The sequence below is a fragment of the Equus quagga genome, chromosome 16 (assembly GCF_021613505.1).
Source record: "Equus quagga isolate Etosha38 chromosome 16, UCLA_HA_Equagga_1.0, whole genome shotgun sequence".
Taxonomy (NCBI): domain Eukaryota; kingdom Metazoa; phylum Chordata; class Mammalia; order Perissodactyla; family Equidae; genus Equus; species Equus quagga.
In genome coordinates, this window is record NC_060282.1 from 1660572 (window position 1) to 1675217 (window position 14646).

The 14646-nt window shown below is 58.5% G+C and overlaps 1 protein-coding gene across 2 annotated transcripts; it reads right to left on the reverse strand.

The window, feature by feature from the left end:
* Window positions 1-10587: 10587 nt before the first annotated feature.
* GPIHBP1 (glycosylphosphatidylinositol anchored high density lipoprotein binding protein 1) lies at window positions 10588-13293 on the reverse strand. Of its 2 annotated transcripts, XM_046642338.1 has the most exons (5): window positions 13158-13293; window positions 12482-12593; window positions 11740-11865; window positions 11056-11172; window positions 10588-10941 (listed from the first exon to the last, which is right to left on the reverse strand). In XM_046642338.1, the coding sequence occupies exons 2-5, from the start codon at window positions 12531-12533 to the stop codon at window positions 10706-10708; spliced, it is 531 nt and encodes a 176-aa protein (XP_046498294.1). In that variant the 5' UTR covers window positions 12534-12593; window positions 13158-13293; the 3' UTR covers window positions 10588-10705. The 2 variants fall into 2 exon arrangements, with proteins under 2 accessions (XP_046498294.1, XP_046498295.1); XM_046642339.1 differs by lacking the exon at window positions 13158-13293 and having other exon boundaries at window positions 12482-12604.
* Window positions 13294-14646: the final 1353 nt, after the last annotated feature.

The window sequence follows — 14646 nt, forward strand, 5'->3', positions numbered from 1 at the left end:
CCAGATAGTAACTATTTTAGGCTTTGCAGGCCAGACGGTTTCTATTGTAACTTCTTGATTTTGCCCTGGGAGTGCGAGAGCAGCCCTAGACAAATGTCAGCAGACAGGTGTGGCTGTGACCCAGTGAACCTTTATTGACAAACGCACGTAGCTGGCTGGGTCGGCCGGCGGGTGTGGTCTGCTGCCCCTTCACTGCTAGCGTTGGCTGCCGATGGGTCCACGGGGGTGAGGCAAAATGGGAGGGAAGGTGAATGGAGAAAGAAAATTGCACCAAAGTGGAAAAAATACACACTCTAATATTAAAATAGACATGCAGAATCTAGTGGGATTTTGCAAAACTTGAATAAGCTTATGGATCCATGAAAACACATTAAGTAATGGGCTTGTGGGCAATTTTTGTTTTAGATTTCTGATGTTATTTTAAAACTGCTTGTTTGGTGAGTAAATGAAAATAATTATTTGGCAGCTTAAAATTCTGGAGAGTTCATATAAAAATCTGGATTTCTGGCTAACTCTGTGTGTTCTGATCTGAAAAAACGAACTATGATAAATTAATATTCATAATTAATTGAAAATGTCCACAACATGTTTACTATTAATTGAGAAAAACCGAGTCACAGAGTAATCTGTTTAGTAAAATTCTGTTTGTGTGCAAGCAGCACATACATGTGTCTGTTCCTGTGCAATGTGCACACAGCCACATGTGAGCTCTCTGGGCTGGGGTGGTTGAGTCTGACTGTGGTCACCTCTGGGGAGGTGTGGCAGGCTGGGGCTGCTCACTTTTCACTCTTGTGTGTTTCACACTCTCTGGGTTTCCGTGAACATATATTGATTTTGTGTGTCACAGCTGAAACTGGAAGGCTCTGCGATGCTTTTGTAAATAAGAAAACCCCCTCCTTTATCTGTTTACTCCTCTTTTGAATTGATAATGTTGGAAGTGTTTCTCTTTTAAGCATACTTCTCTATTTTTTTAGCTCAGACATTCCTTCTGAATTCTGTAAACATGGCTAAATGAAAGAAGGGAACGGGAACAAATTGTTTTTCAGAAGGAAAGGGCTGCCACGATGAGGAAGCCGTCACACCCTGGGCTCTGCCCCGCTCTGTCCCCCCGGCTGCAGGTGGCGGTTGGGGTCAGCTCTGCCACAGTGGGGACCCTGGGGAAGGTCCTAGTGTGACAAGGTGACGAGGGCCAGAGCATGCTGCCTGCCCTGAGTAGACCCATGTGGCCAGGTGTCTGCTTCTCCTGCTGGCACTGGGCCTGCCCAGACCCGGCCTCCTTGGCTGGCTGTTTATCCAACAAGGGTGTGGACAACCTGCCGTGGGCAGGCATGGAGCCTGCACCCCCTGCCCTGCTGTTGCTATCCCCCTGTCGGGGAGGAGGGCCCCCACTCTCCTCCTTATCTAAACTCTACCCCTGTCCCCCCTCTAGCCCCCAGCCGTCCGGCAGAGGGTCATGAGCCACATGCGCTTCTGAGCCCTGGCTGGTGCAAACTGGGATGGCCTGTGGGCACGAATGTACGTGCCAGACTCGGGAGACTTAGTACAAAGAAAAGAAAAGCGGTGTAAAATATCTCGGCCGCTTTAAAGTATCTATTTCATGTTGAAACACGGTATTTTGGATACATTGGGTTAAAGAAAAGATATTATTACAACTAATTTCACCTGTTTCTTTGTACTTTTTAAAATGTGGCCGCTTGAACATTACAGACGATGTCTGTGGCTCACAGTGCTCGTGGCCAGTGCCGCTCAGGCCGCCTCCTCTGCTGGCTGCAGCCTGAAGCTATATTTGTTTCTTCACTTCTGTACTGCCTCTCTCCCCCCGAATGAATGGCCGTCCTGCCAGGTGGAGCAGGGGGGTCAGGATGCTGCCATGCCCCCACCAGGCTGAGCCCTGCTGGCACTGAGTCTGGGCACCAGCCCCGGGGACTCCAGCTCCCAGGACATCCTGCTGGGCCTCGTGGCTTCCTCCCTCCAGTGTCTGGCGAGGAGGAAGCTGCAGGTCTCCATACCCCTGCTCTCGGGGGCAGCTGGCATGGCCTTGGGGAACTACAGCACATTTGATGGAAGCCTTTCTCTCAAACCTGCAAGTCAGGTCATCATGTCTCACCTCAGTCATCCCCGAAGCCCACAGATCTCAGGGCCAGGCCTCCTGCTTCACAGCCCCTGAGTCAGGGCCCTGGAGGCCTGCTTCCCGTGGTCAGCTGTGCCACGGCAACCACACCGGTCACTCACGAGTGACCATGCTCCCTGCTGTGAAACGTCTTCCTCTCTGTCATCTCCTTTGGCCCTCACAGCGCTGCGGTGCCGGCCCCACTTTCCAGAGAAAACAATGAAGGCTCAGGGAGGCTGAGAGACTTGCCCACTGTCAGACCACTGGAGCCAGACGCCTGCTCCACTGCTGGCTGTGTAGGTTCTGGAAAGTCCCTGGTTTTCTGTCAAATGGAGGTGATGACTGTACCTACCCTGCAGGGTCACATAGGGCCATGTGAGAGATGGAGTTGTCGGCCCAGCCCCACTTACAGAGGCCGGCTTGTCACTAGAGAGCTCGGGAGTGAGGCAAGTGCGCCTGGCTGGGCCTGGCCTCCACCCCAGGGTGGTCCTGTCTCAGGGAGATGCTATCAGAAGTCATCCTTATGTGGCCTGTCCAACACCCTGTCTCACATCTCACTCTCTATCCAGCCCAAACCTTTTAGAAGCTTAAAGAATCTTTCCACTGGATGGACCCAACACCTGCTATTTCAGAGGTCAGAATCTGAGGTCTTCTGATCGTGCTAATGCATTGGTCAGGGTTCAGCCAGAGAAGCTGACCATTGGGAGCTGTACATACACACACACATACGGGTGTCTGACCTGACCTGTTCCAGGGATTGGCGACATGAGATCGTGGGGCCGGCTGAGCAGCTGTCGTCTTCCCATCTGATGCTGGAGCTTGAAGTCTGGAGGACAGGAGCTTGTGGTCTCAGATGGTGGGAGGGGGCTGAGGCAGGCTGATCTGGGTCTGGATTCCAACCCCACAGTGCCCGGCTGGTGAGGGGAGCGAGCACCTTGCACACCCTCAGTTTTGTCCCCTGCACAATGGGGATAGGAATTCCATCTCACGGGATTTTCAGTGAAAACGAATGATACAGCTATGGAAGGTGCCAAGGACATGGTGTGGCTCGGCGGATGCTCCGCGAATGCTGGGTCTCCTTCTCCCCTTGCTGGCACTGCTGCCTCCTTGTTCGTTTTCACGCCCTCTATGTCATTGGTTCCCAAACCTGCTCTTCATCAAAATCACCTCGGAATCCTTGAAGATTTTTTTCAGGTGCCATCCAAGAGCTGACAAAACAGAATGCATGGGGGTTGAGCCTCGTACCCCATAATTTTAGAAACTTCCCAGTGATGCTGACGGTCAGTCAGGTTTAAGTGGAACCAGAAGGCAAGGTTCCCTTGGGGCAGTGGTGGTCAACCCAAACTGTTCATTTGAAACACCTGGAGAGCTTAAAAGAAATGTGCCCGGGCCCCATCTCCCTGGAGTTCTAATTTAATGGGTGGGGGTGCGGAAGTGGGGACTAACACTGGCAGTTTTAAAAGCACCCCTAGATGACCCCAGAGGGTAGCCGGGGTCCAGGCTGCTGTTCCGGAGTGCAGGTGCAGGGACCACACACCAGCGAATCAGGGAGGTCGTGGACGCAGAGCAAGGAAGACACACAAGAGTCGGGCCACCAGGGTTCACCATTCTTCCAAGATGTGCAGATTCCTCACCTGCCGGCCTGTTGCTCAGTTACGTGTCACACAAATTAACTTAGGAAAACTAATATCTGCCCCCTCTGGTTACAATGTATGACAAGGGGTGGGTGGTGAGTACGTTCATTCTCCCATTACATGATCTTTCCATGTTCATCCTATTACAGATTTACAAGGAGACCAACTCTTAGGCGTTACATGAGCTGGGACGGGCAAGGGAAGGAGTGTCCTTCTGGTGTAAATTCACAGTCAGTGCACCCGGGCTGGGAGGCTGTGGTCTGCCTGCGTAGCTTCTCTTTTGTTGTAACTGAAAGGTTTCTTTCACGTGCAACCTGTGCGACTCTCTGCATTAGAACATGCAGCCTGGACTGAAGGCTCTCCTGCGGTCTTTACGTTCAAGGGTTTCTTGCCAGTGAACGTTCTGAGGTTGGGATTTCATGGGGTTGCTTCTCTACAGGCTGCATCCTCACATGCATCGGGAGCCCTTTGATGTGTGAAGGCTGAGGTCTTCCATTGATGTAGCCTGTGACTCCCCTTCGTTCCAGAAAGTTCCTGGTAGGACCTGGGCGCCTAGGAGTCTGCCGTCCTGCTCGGCCTCCTGCCGTCCTGCTTTGTGGTCACTGCCGTGTCCTCCTTCACCCAGTTCTCACAGATGAGAACAAGGACAGGAAATGTGATCGTCACACCTCCTTCCTGCGCTGGGAGAAGGGAAGTCCCGAGGAAAACATCCAGTGAGTCCAGCTGGGGTGGGGTGAGTGGGGAAGGGCAGATGACCCAAGGGGGGCATGTGGGCACAGAGGACACACAGATCTGGGGGGACGAGGGGAGGAGCCCCAGGGTCTGTGGAAGGGCAGGGCTGCTAAGGGAGGGTCTCTGTGTGCTGGCACCCCCCCTGCCCCTCGTTCCAGCTGGCATGGGGGCCCAGGAGAGAAGAGAACGGCATTCCCACTGAGCTGGTTCCCAGCGCCGGTGCTGGGGGCACACAGGGCCCTGAGGTGACCCCAGGGGTTGGTTTTGGGGGCGGTAGTGAGGCAGCTTGGGAAGGGGTCCTCAGCCCAGGAGGCTTGTTTGTCCCCTCCCCATTAGGGGCCAGTGGGGTGGTGAGTGAGGGACACAGAAGGGAGCAGGGTGAGAGGGCAGACCCAAGGCTGGGAAGAGGGTCAGAAGCAATACTTCCATAGGGGAGAGTACAGCAGCCTGGAGCCCCAACCCAGGGACGGCCCGGGGGTCAGAGCAGGGCCCCCACCCAGGGATAGCCCGGGGGTCAGAGCAGGGCCACATCGGTCACCGCCGGCATTGGTGGAGGCCCAGCTCTTGGCAGCCAGCACCCTAGTCAGCCTCTACACGGTCCTAGGAGCAGGGCTCTGTGTCCACTTCTGTGGATGAGGGAGCTGAGCACAGAGAGGCTAAAGAGCTCACCAAGGTTACACAGCAGGGAAGTACCCCTTCCAAACTTGAGACCTCTCAGCCCTGGGGCCATGTGGGCCCTTTGTCACCTCAGGGTCCCCCACATCACACTGATGAAGGCCAGGGAGCCTTGATGGCATCCGAGGTGCAGGGCAGAGCCCTGCCCCAGGGCCCCCCGGCCCCAGCAGTTTCCAGCATTAGGCTCTTGAGGAGTGCCCTGTGGGGGTGCCAAGCACCTGCATGTGCCGGGGTGAGGGGCATGCTCTGGAAGGTGGCCTCGGGGGCAGCTGTGTCCCTCCTTGTGAGCAAGCTGGGCTCTTGGAGGGGGCGCCTGTGCCCTCTGCTCTCGGGCCAAGGAGGGACCTCACATGTGTGCCTGTTGTCATGGGCGGGTGGTAGCAGCAGAGCTCAGGCACTTTGTCCTGGGGGACCATCCTGGTGAGGGCTCTGGGTGTCTTAGGACAGACTCCTTCAAGTGGAACTGCCGGGTTGAAGGGATGCTCACTTAGGCCTGACCTGTGCTGCCGTCCGCCTGCACAAATGCTGAGCCGGTTTGCACGCTCACTTGGAGATTCTTGTGAAGGCTGAAGCTTTTCTGGGCTTTGTTGACGGCTGATGATAGCAGGCTCTGTCCCCCACAAGTGCCACAGCCTCCTGAGCGCAGCCTGTAGGGCCAGGGAGGAGGGGGAGCAGGGAGTGCCACCTTCCTGACCGTGGTGTGGAAGTCAGCTTCTGGGTGGGTCCCTGCCAATGGGCTGAGGCGAGGGGGCTCCTGCACGCCCCCCAGACCTCCATGTCAGGTCAGGGGGCCCCTAAATGGAGTGTGCACATGCGACCTGCAGGCAAGTGACGGCACAGCCTCATGAGGCTGGTCCAAGCCGAATCACCACAGAGACCACCATCTCTGCAGGACAGGGACAGCCTGGGGAATCCAGGTGGTGGAGGGGGTTTGCTCAGGGTTTGCAGGTGCACCGAGGCCTGGCTCCTGTGTCCATTTGCAGAGAAGGTCTGTGTGCAGCACCTGGTCATCTGAGCTTGGGCTGCCACAGCCACAGAGCTCGTGGGGGACACAGGCAGGGCCTGGTGCTTGCGAGCTGACGGCTTGGCCTTTTTGAGCCCACGCTGCAGCCCCGTCTGCCTGCAGGGACCCCTGGGCCAGGCCTTCTCCGCAGCCCCTGCCCCTCCTCCCCTGTCCCCCCATCCTGGCAGACACCTCCTTTAAACTCAATTCAGGGCAGACGCCCACCCTCTGTGCCCCCACAGAGCCCTATCTCAGCCCCTTGTTAGGAGCTGAACCATGTCTCCACAAAATCCTAACCCCCAGGACCTCAGGATGTGACTGTGTTTGGAGATGGGGTCTTTACAGAGGTGATTAAGGGACATGAGGTCATATGAGTGGCCCTGATCCAGTCTGACTGGTGTCCTTAGAAGAGGAGATGACACAGACGCACAGAGGGATGACCACCTGAGAACACAGGGAAGAGATGGTCGTCTACATGCCAAGGAGCGAGGCCTCAGAGAAACCAACTCTGCCGACAGTTTGATCTCAGATTTCCGGCCTCCAGGACTGGGAGACCGTACGTTTCTGCTGTTTAAGTGCCCAGGCTCGGGGTTTGGTCTCAGCAGCCTGAGCCGACTAACTCCCTCAACCCTGGAGTTCCCGCCTTCGGGCCTCTGGCAGGGTCAGGATGCCAGCAGATGCATCTGTGACGCTGGCCCCAGCACACAGCAGCGCCATCCCACACGTGCTGGGGAGAGGGGTGGAACGAATCAGCACCGGTGCCGGGGACCATGGCTCCCCATGGAAGCCCCTCCCCCGTTTCTGCAGGTGCCACCCGGGGTCTGGGTGATGGAGGGGCAGCCGCAGCCCAGGGCAAGGGCCACTGGCTGGACCAAGTTCCAGGGAAAACCTGACTCCCCAAAATCTGAAGGATGAGGATCCGGGCATAAGCCCCACGGTGAGTGCCCCACTCTGGAAGCTGGCCCAGGAACACACAGCCTGAGGCAACGAGCTCAAGGCCCAGGTTCCCAGACTCTAGGCTGGCTTGCAATTTGCCTTTTCAACGACCAGGAAAACCCAGGGGTTGCTGAGCAAATTGAGTCCACACGGAGCAGCATGGGGCCAGCAGAGCATTTCCCAGAGTGGACCTGGCAGGGCCCTGCAGAGTCACGGAGAGCTCCCGTGAGGCTCGGGCGGTTGCGCTCCAGCATGAACCGTGTGCAAGGCCCCAGGCCAGCACACTACCCCGCCCTGCTCTCAGGGCGTGGAGGGGATGAGGGGCAACAATGCAGGTACCAGGTACAGGCAGGCTGAGGGCTTCTGCCCACCCCAAGCTGCACCAGACCTGGGACCGGGGCGGGGACAGGGGGAGCCTGGAGAAAGGTGGGGCTCTCACACCACAGGTCCCACTCACTGGCCCAGGTGAGGCCAACTGGCCACGTCGTGGAGCTTGGCTATGGCCCGCAGGAAAAGCCCGTGCTCCCTAGGCTGGCGTCCAGCACTTCTTCAGGGGCGTTAGGTCTCATGTGTCACGTGTCTCTGTGCCATGTTCTCAGCCCCTTGGAGCTCACGGGAGGGAGGTGTGGTTAGAATTTGTCCCATGAGTTGGAGTCAGGGACCACATCCGCCTCTGTGACAGCCAGTGGTCAGCATGCCGGCGCTCCGCGCCATGGGGTGTGGGTGTGGGGTGCGTGAAGCGGGGGAATACCACCCTCACAACACTTCATGCCTAGGGAACTCTGCTGCCTCAGGCTGGGGGTGACTGCAGTGCTCTGGATGTGGGCGAGCTGTGCTCACCAAGGCCAGAAATGTGGGCATCTCTGAGCCCAGTCGGGCTGCCACACAAAATTGACCATAGCATACTCCAAAAGGAACGCAGCTCTGCTGATACCCTCATTTTAGACTTCCGATCTCCAGAATTGTAAGATAACACATTTGTGTTGTTTGAAGCCACTAAGTTCGTGGTCATTTGTTACGGCAGCCATGGGACACAGATTCGGTGACCCAGACGGACCCGATCCCTGACCGGCTCCCGGGTGGCTGCAGAGGAGCTGCCTGGGCTGCAGGATGAGTGGCCCTGCTGGACAGTCTCCTTCTTGGGACCAGCCTTGTGCTTTGGGCTCCGTGACAAGGCCTGGCTGTGATTGACCCCTGGCACCTTAGACTGGACTCAGCCTGGGCATCCAGCTGGGCCTTGGCCACCATCCAGCCCCTCCAGCCTCCGGCTCAGGCCTCCCAACGCCGCTGCCCACCTGGCTTGAGGCCCCTGGGAAGGTAGCTGCTGTGGGCAGGAAGCCCGGGGACTGGATCCTGGACTTGCCACCACCCAGCTGCATGACCTTGAGCCAGAGGCTCGAGTCTGGGCTGCAGCGTCTCCTCAGTCAGGTGGCTATTGGGTGCCGCACAGTGAGCTTGTTGGGGTGGCTGGGTGGGGTCAGTGTTTTGGGCTGGGGCGCCCAGCAGGTGGGCTTCTCTGCCCCACATCAGGTCCTCGCTCACATCAAAGTGCCAGGTGCCTCCTCCTGCGCCTTGGGCAGAGGCAGGTTCGGGCCCCAGTGAGGAATCACGGCTGTGCTTTCTGCTTCCCCAGGGGTGGGAATGGGGGCCCAGCTGCTGGCAGAGCCCCAGGACCCCAGAGAAGAGGCTGTGGCCAAAGCAGGGGCCCCAGGCCAGGGCAGGCCCCACAGGTGGTGGCTTCAGACTGAGCCTGCACCCCAGCTCCCACTTGGTGCCAAGAGCCTTGAAAGAGGGTCAGCTGCAGAGGGATGTGGGGGGGGGGGGTCTGTGCCCTCTGACCTCTCAGGCTCTAAGGCAGGGGGTTGAAGGAAGAATTCTGTGGATGCAGGTGACACGCCCAGCGTTTCTAAGGAGGGTGCGCGGGGCTAATGAGATTTCTTTTGATGGTCAGGGACTCACGTGGAGGTTTTGCATCTGTGCACACGCACACGTGCACACACTCACATAGAGGGCACAGGAGCCAGGCCGCCAGTGTCATGTTGACAGCAGTCACTGATGTCTGCTGGGTGCTTGCTCTCTGCCATGCACGGGCTATAAGCGCCTGCAGCACTTCAGTTGGTTCTCGCTGCAGCCCAACCTGCGGGGAAGGCCCTCCTGACACCATGCTTAGTGGCTTGGGAAAGCAGCTGGCAGGGAGGGCTCGCTGGGTCGTGGTGCTGGAGAGCTCGGCCTAACCTTTGAACCCAGGCAGCGTGACCCCCAGCTCTGCTCTTATATGCTGTGCTTCAGAAGGGCTGTGTGTGTGAGTGTGTCCATGCGTGTGTGCATGAGTGGGAGTACTGTGAATGAGCGAGTGAGTGTGTGAAAATGCAAGTGACAGGAAAAGCCAGAATAACTAGCTTCAACAGGGCAGAAGTTTATTTCCCTCCCGGGTAAAGGAGTCCTGAGGTAGGGGGTGCAGGGCTGGCATAATGGCTGCCGGTCATCAGCCATCCAGGCCCCTTCCTCCATGCTGCCCCGCCATTCTCAGTGTGCTACCTCATGGTGCAAGGGGGCTGCTGAGCTCCAGCAGCCAGCAGGAATGAGGAAAGGGAAGAAGACAGACAAGTCACCTCCACCTAAGGGACTTGGCCCCTCCCACTAGGCCTCGAGGTTTCCATTAATAAGGAAAGGGGAGAGGGGAGAGTGGGAGGCTGCTCTGCCTGTGGGGACGCTTGACGGGCGGGAGAGAGTTCTGGGCTTCCCAAACCAGGGGATGTTGGGCTGTTGGGGATCTAGAGGTCCTCTAAGCCTTGTTCTGCTTGGATGGGGAAACTGAGGCCCTGGCCTCCTCCCTCCCATCCCAGGGCTCTATCTTGGCACCAGTCAAGAAGGCTAAGTGCCCAGCAGCCAGTGGCACCAGCCCAGCCAGGGCAGAAGCTGGGGACCCACAGGTTCTTCTACGCAGCCCCTCCCACTGCCCACTCCTCTTCTCCTCAGAAACGCAGAGGCCCATTCTGCCTCTCCCTGCCCCACCCCAGCCCCCTCTCCATGCCCAGCAGGCTGTGCAGCTGGCTCGAGAGTCTCAGCTGACCTTCGCACCTCCCTGCCTTCTCTCCTTCTCTTGCAGCTGCCCTGCGTTAACTGCCCCCCGACCCCACCCGACACCCGTGGCCTCCCTTGTCTTCCTCCCACGGGCCAGGAAAGACTCCCCCCACAGCCTCTCGTCCGGGCAGGCTGGGAGGCATCCTGGGAGAGGGCAAAGCTCCACCCAGGTGGCCGTCACGGGGATGGAGGTATCGCCTGGGTAGGAAGCTGGGGAGAGAATGGGGTGGGCTCCCCCGTCATATGGTGGGTGTCTTCTCTGCTCTGTGGACCCACCTGTGAGTGGCTGGGGCCTGGACCAGAGGCCCAGGTGCTGGCCATCCCGCCCCACAGAGGCAGTGGGGAGAGGAGGCTAAGAATGCTAGACGGGGAAATGCAGGTGGGGCTGGGAGGAGCCAGTGCTGGCCAGATCATTAAAGACACTCCATGTTTATTCTCCAGAGATGGGGGCGGCGGGAGGGGAAGGCACTGGACAGAGTGCTGACCAGCCAGGGTATAAGCTGGGCTGGGCTGGGGGTGGGACCACAGCATTCAGGACCCCATTGCCTGACGGCTGGCAAGGAGGCCCAGCAGAAGGGCGGGAGCCACAGTTGTGGGGCTACCCTGGGGGCTGCCTGCCCCCCTGCCCAGTGGGTCCTGCCAGGGTGGGACGTTGCACAGGTTGGACTGGCAGCAGGTCATGGTTATCACAGTCTCTTCCACTGTCTTGTTGATGGGTTGACACATGTCCGCACACCATGCTGAGTAGGTGGTCAGGGGACCCAACTCTAGTGGGGGCGGGCGATGGAGAAAGGGTGAGTCTCACTGATGGCCAGGCAGGGACGGGGCCCCTCACAGGGCTGTGTGGCTCCCCCCACTGGCGGCCCCGGGCGCCTGCTCACCCGTGTTCCCGTGGGAGAGGAGGGTCTTGCAGAAGGCCTGCCTGAGGATGCAGCTCTGCGTCTGGTTGCAGCGCTCCTCGCCGTGCAGGGCCTGGCAGGAGTAGCAGCGCAGCAGCGCTGGCGGCACAGGGCTCAGGCTGGGCGGCCCCAGAGCCCTCCCAGCCCCCCGGGCCTGTGCTGGTGCCCGCCCTGTCCCTCCAGGTCTCCTCCTGCTTCCTGCCCACCTCCGCCTTCTCAGCTGATCCCCCTCAAGGCCTGCCCAGCCGGTATTGCCCCTGGGGCCGCCTGCCTTCCCCTCCCTGCCCCACCAGGGGCAGACTGCTCATGTGTCTCTGAACTGAGCTCAACACCCAGGCCATCGCTGGTTTCGGCATCCTGGGGCTCCGCTATGCCTCTCTCTGCTTGGTGAACTCCTATTCAGCTTCTCCGCCCTGGCACCCTTGCCCTCCCCGTAGTGGCTCCTTGTCTAGGCTCCCTACTCTCGATGGCAATTGAGGGTCCCAGTCAGGGTGAGAGGTGAAGGATGTACTGAGGGTCAGAATCCCTCCTCTCCCCCGAGCCCCCGACCGTCTGGAAGGCAGGCTCACAGGCCAGGCCTTTCTTTGATGGGTTCCCCATTACGCCAGCATCACACATGAGATCTTGAAAACAGGGACCCGCAGTCTGGGGTAGGACGGAGGGTACCTGTGCCCCTGCTGCCTGCAGTCATGCTGGCCTCCTCCTCGTCCTCGTCCTCGTCCTCGTTGTCCTCAAAGTCCTCCACCTCAAGGTCCGTGTCTTCATCCTCCTCGTCCTGCACCTGCCCACTCCCTGGCCGCGCAGGGACGTCTGTAAACCTCCGCTGCCCGGATACAGAGGACACACGCTCGGGGCCCAGTGCCACGCCCCCAGCGCCTCCATCTGTCCTTTCCCCCACCCCTCTGTCCTCTTCCTCCCCACTCTGTCCTGCCGCCTCCCAAGCTGGTGAGGTTGCTGTCTGGGTCCGCACGCCCGGGCCCTGCTCACTCACCCGGGCGCAGCCTGGCATTGTCCTTAACAACACCAGCTGCTGTGGCTGGCCCTTTACAGCAGCTCCGTCCCGCAGCTCCTTCCCCCACCCCCACCCCCACAGTAAACCCTCAGGATGGCCTGCCCATCTATAGAAGAGGAAACTGAGGCTGGGAGAGGAGAGGGAAACTCAAAGCTGTAAAGGCCAAGCCTGGGGCTGGAGTGGGGAGGGGAGCCTGGCTGGTGGGACACTGCAGAGGTGTGGGGGTCTGTGCGAGCCCAGGACAACCCCCATCCACCTCCCTCTGGCCTTAGACACCAGCCTCACCCCTCCTTTTCCCCAAGCCTGTCTTGCCCCCAGGCTGAGGGTCCCTGGGGGTCCCCATGGGCCCTGACTAGGCTGTCCCCCTTGCTGCAGGGATGCCCCAGCCCCAAGTACCTGGCTGCCGGCACAACAGCAGGGCCAACAGGACAGCCGTGAGCGCCTTCATCCCGCTGGGGGCTGCCTGGTCTGCTCGCTCGCTTGCTCGGGTCCTTGCTCTGCTCTGGACCTGGAGGAAGTGGCACAAGACACATTGCCAGGGGCTTCCTTGAGGCCCCTGAGCCCCGGCCCCTCCCAGCTCCAGCCTCAAACAATGGGTCTCACCCTGTTCCCCACGCCAGGCGCCAGGCCAGGGACGGACGACGGCCACTTCCCTCTCCAGCTTCAGGGGCTCCAGGGGGAGGGGAAGTCATTGTGGTTGGCCTTGGGGTGTGCTGTCCACCTGTGCTGCTCCCCCCAACCCCCGCAACAGCCTGGCTTGCTGGCCTTGGTGCCTCAGCCCTGCAGTGGGGGCCAGAGAGCCTGGCCCTGGGCTGGGGCTGCACCTGATGGTCCCCTGTCCCAAGTCTGGACCCTGTGGGATTCTGGCCCAGGCCACACAGCCACGGGAGCTGGGCGTTATAGACCCTCCAGCTGCAGACCGCTGACCAGGCACCTTCAACCCTGTGTCAGCCTCACTGGTGGTCCAGGGCCTCTTAAGACTATTTTAAATAAAAGCACAATAAACACCCCCACCACGCTTCCCCCCTCCCACCAGTGCTCCCGCTGCCCCCCTGGCTGCTCTCGCTCCCACCTCAGGCCTTTGTCCTTGCTGTTCCCTCTGCCTGGAATGCTGATCCTGCTGAAGTCCACACGGCTCATCCCCTCATTTGCTCAGATGTCACCTCCTCAGAGAGGCCTTCCTGCTGTCATTCCTCTCACAGCTTCCCTGCCCCGGGACCTCCCTGCCCTGGGGAGTGCTCTTTGGGCCGGGCTGTCCAAGGCTGGGGGGAGCCGCCTGGGGGGCTGCCGGAGTCCAGCTCCAGCCAAGTCCAGGTTTCCTGAGGGATGAACGGCATCGGCAAAGAAAGAAGACAAGGTGAGACTGGAAGTGAGGTTTCCAAGTCTGATTTATTCAAAGCATTCAAGCACTTATATAGGGTCCAGGTCACGTGTTTATGATTTCATGGAATTGTCTCAGTACATAATTTTGGCAAACAAAATGGGTACATAAGCATATCTTGTTATAATATTAGCACAGTATGTCTGTGAGAAGTAAGCAGCCTTTATTAAATATAGATATTGACCTTTTCTATATGTCTACTAGGCGTCTAGATGTCTAAGACTGATTGCAAAATGGGGTGTAACGTCCAGACTCAGTTCCCCATGAGTCGAATGGCCCTAAGCCTCTACCTTTATTCCTGTAGTAATGAAAGCAGAAGTATTGCAAAGCGTAAGGGAACCAAATACACACAGGCCCCCAGCTCCGTCTGATCGAAAGGCACACAGGCACAGTGCTTGGGGTTTCTCTTTCACCATTAACTATTTTATAGGGTTCCCAATCCTCATCATAATCTCAGTTCCTCTGTGTCAATATATTATGATATTTTTCTGCAACTTTATCAGGGTTATGAGTTGTTTTAGGAGAGTGTACCTTTTGCATATCTTTGCTTCTGGGTGGGTGCCACCATTTACCTCCCTTCCTAAGAGGCCTAGGATAATCTCTACCTCCTAGAAGGGCCTGAGGAGGGAATGTTCTCCTTTGAGGCTGATTACTGGAAGTCTTCCTCCTGGAGGGCTGTCCAAATTCCCTCACCGTGTCTCCAGGAGGGGTCAGCACGTGTTTGCCCTCCAGGCTGCTGTTCCCTGAACCCTCCCTAGAAGGCCAGGTTGCATCAGCCTCTTTCCCCTGCGTGGAGAGATTTTCCCCAAGATATCCCATGTACAGAAAAAGAACAGCGAGAGCAATACTGCTGAGATCAGTGGCATGAGTAGGATCAGGAGCGGCCAACCGCCATCTTCTGAGGGTCCGCCGTGCCTTCCCTCATCTCCCTCCTGGACCGTTGTCCTTGGGTAGAGGCTTAGCTGACTGGTGGGCGGCTCCCGGCAGGGGGCCACTGGGAGCTCCCTCCCTCAGCGCCACCCTCTGCCAGTGGTTCTTGTGTGAGAGGCCTGGGCTGCTCAGGCCGGCTTGGCAGCCCCCCAGCTCTGTCCCTGGGGGCACCCTTTCTTCCTATGCAGACCAGAGACTGTGAAGAATGAGATGCTGGGAAGCCCTGGACCTATTCCGGCCGCCAAAGTCA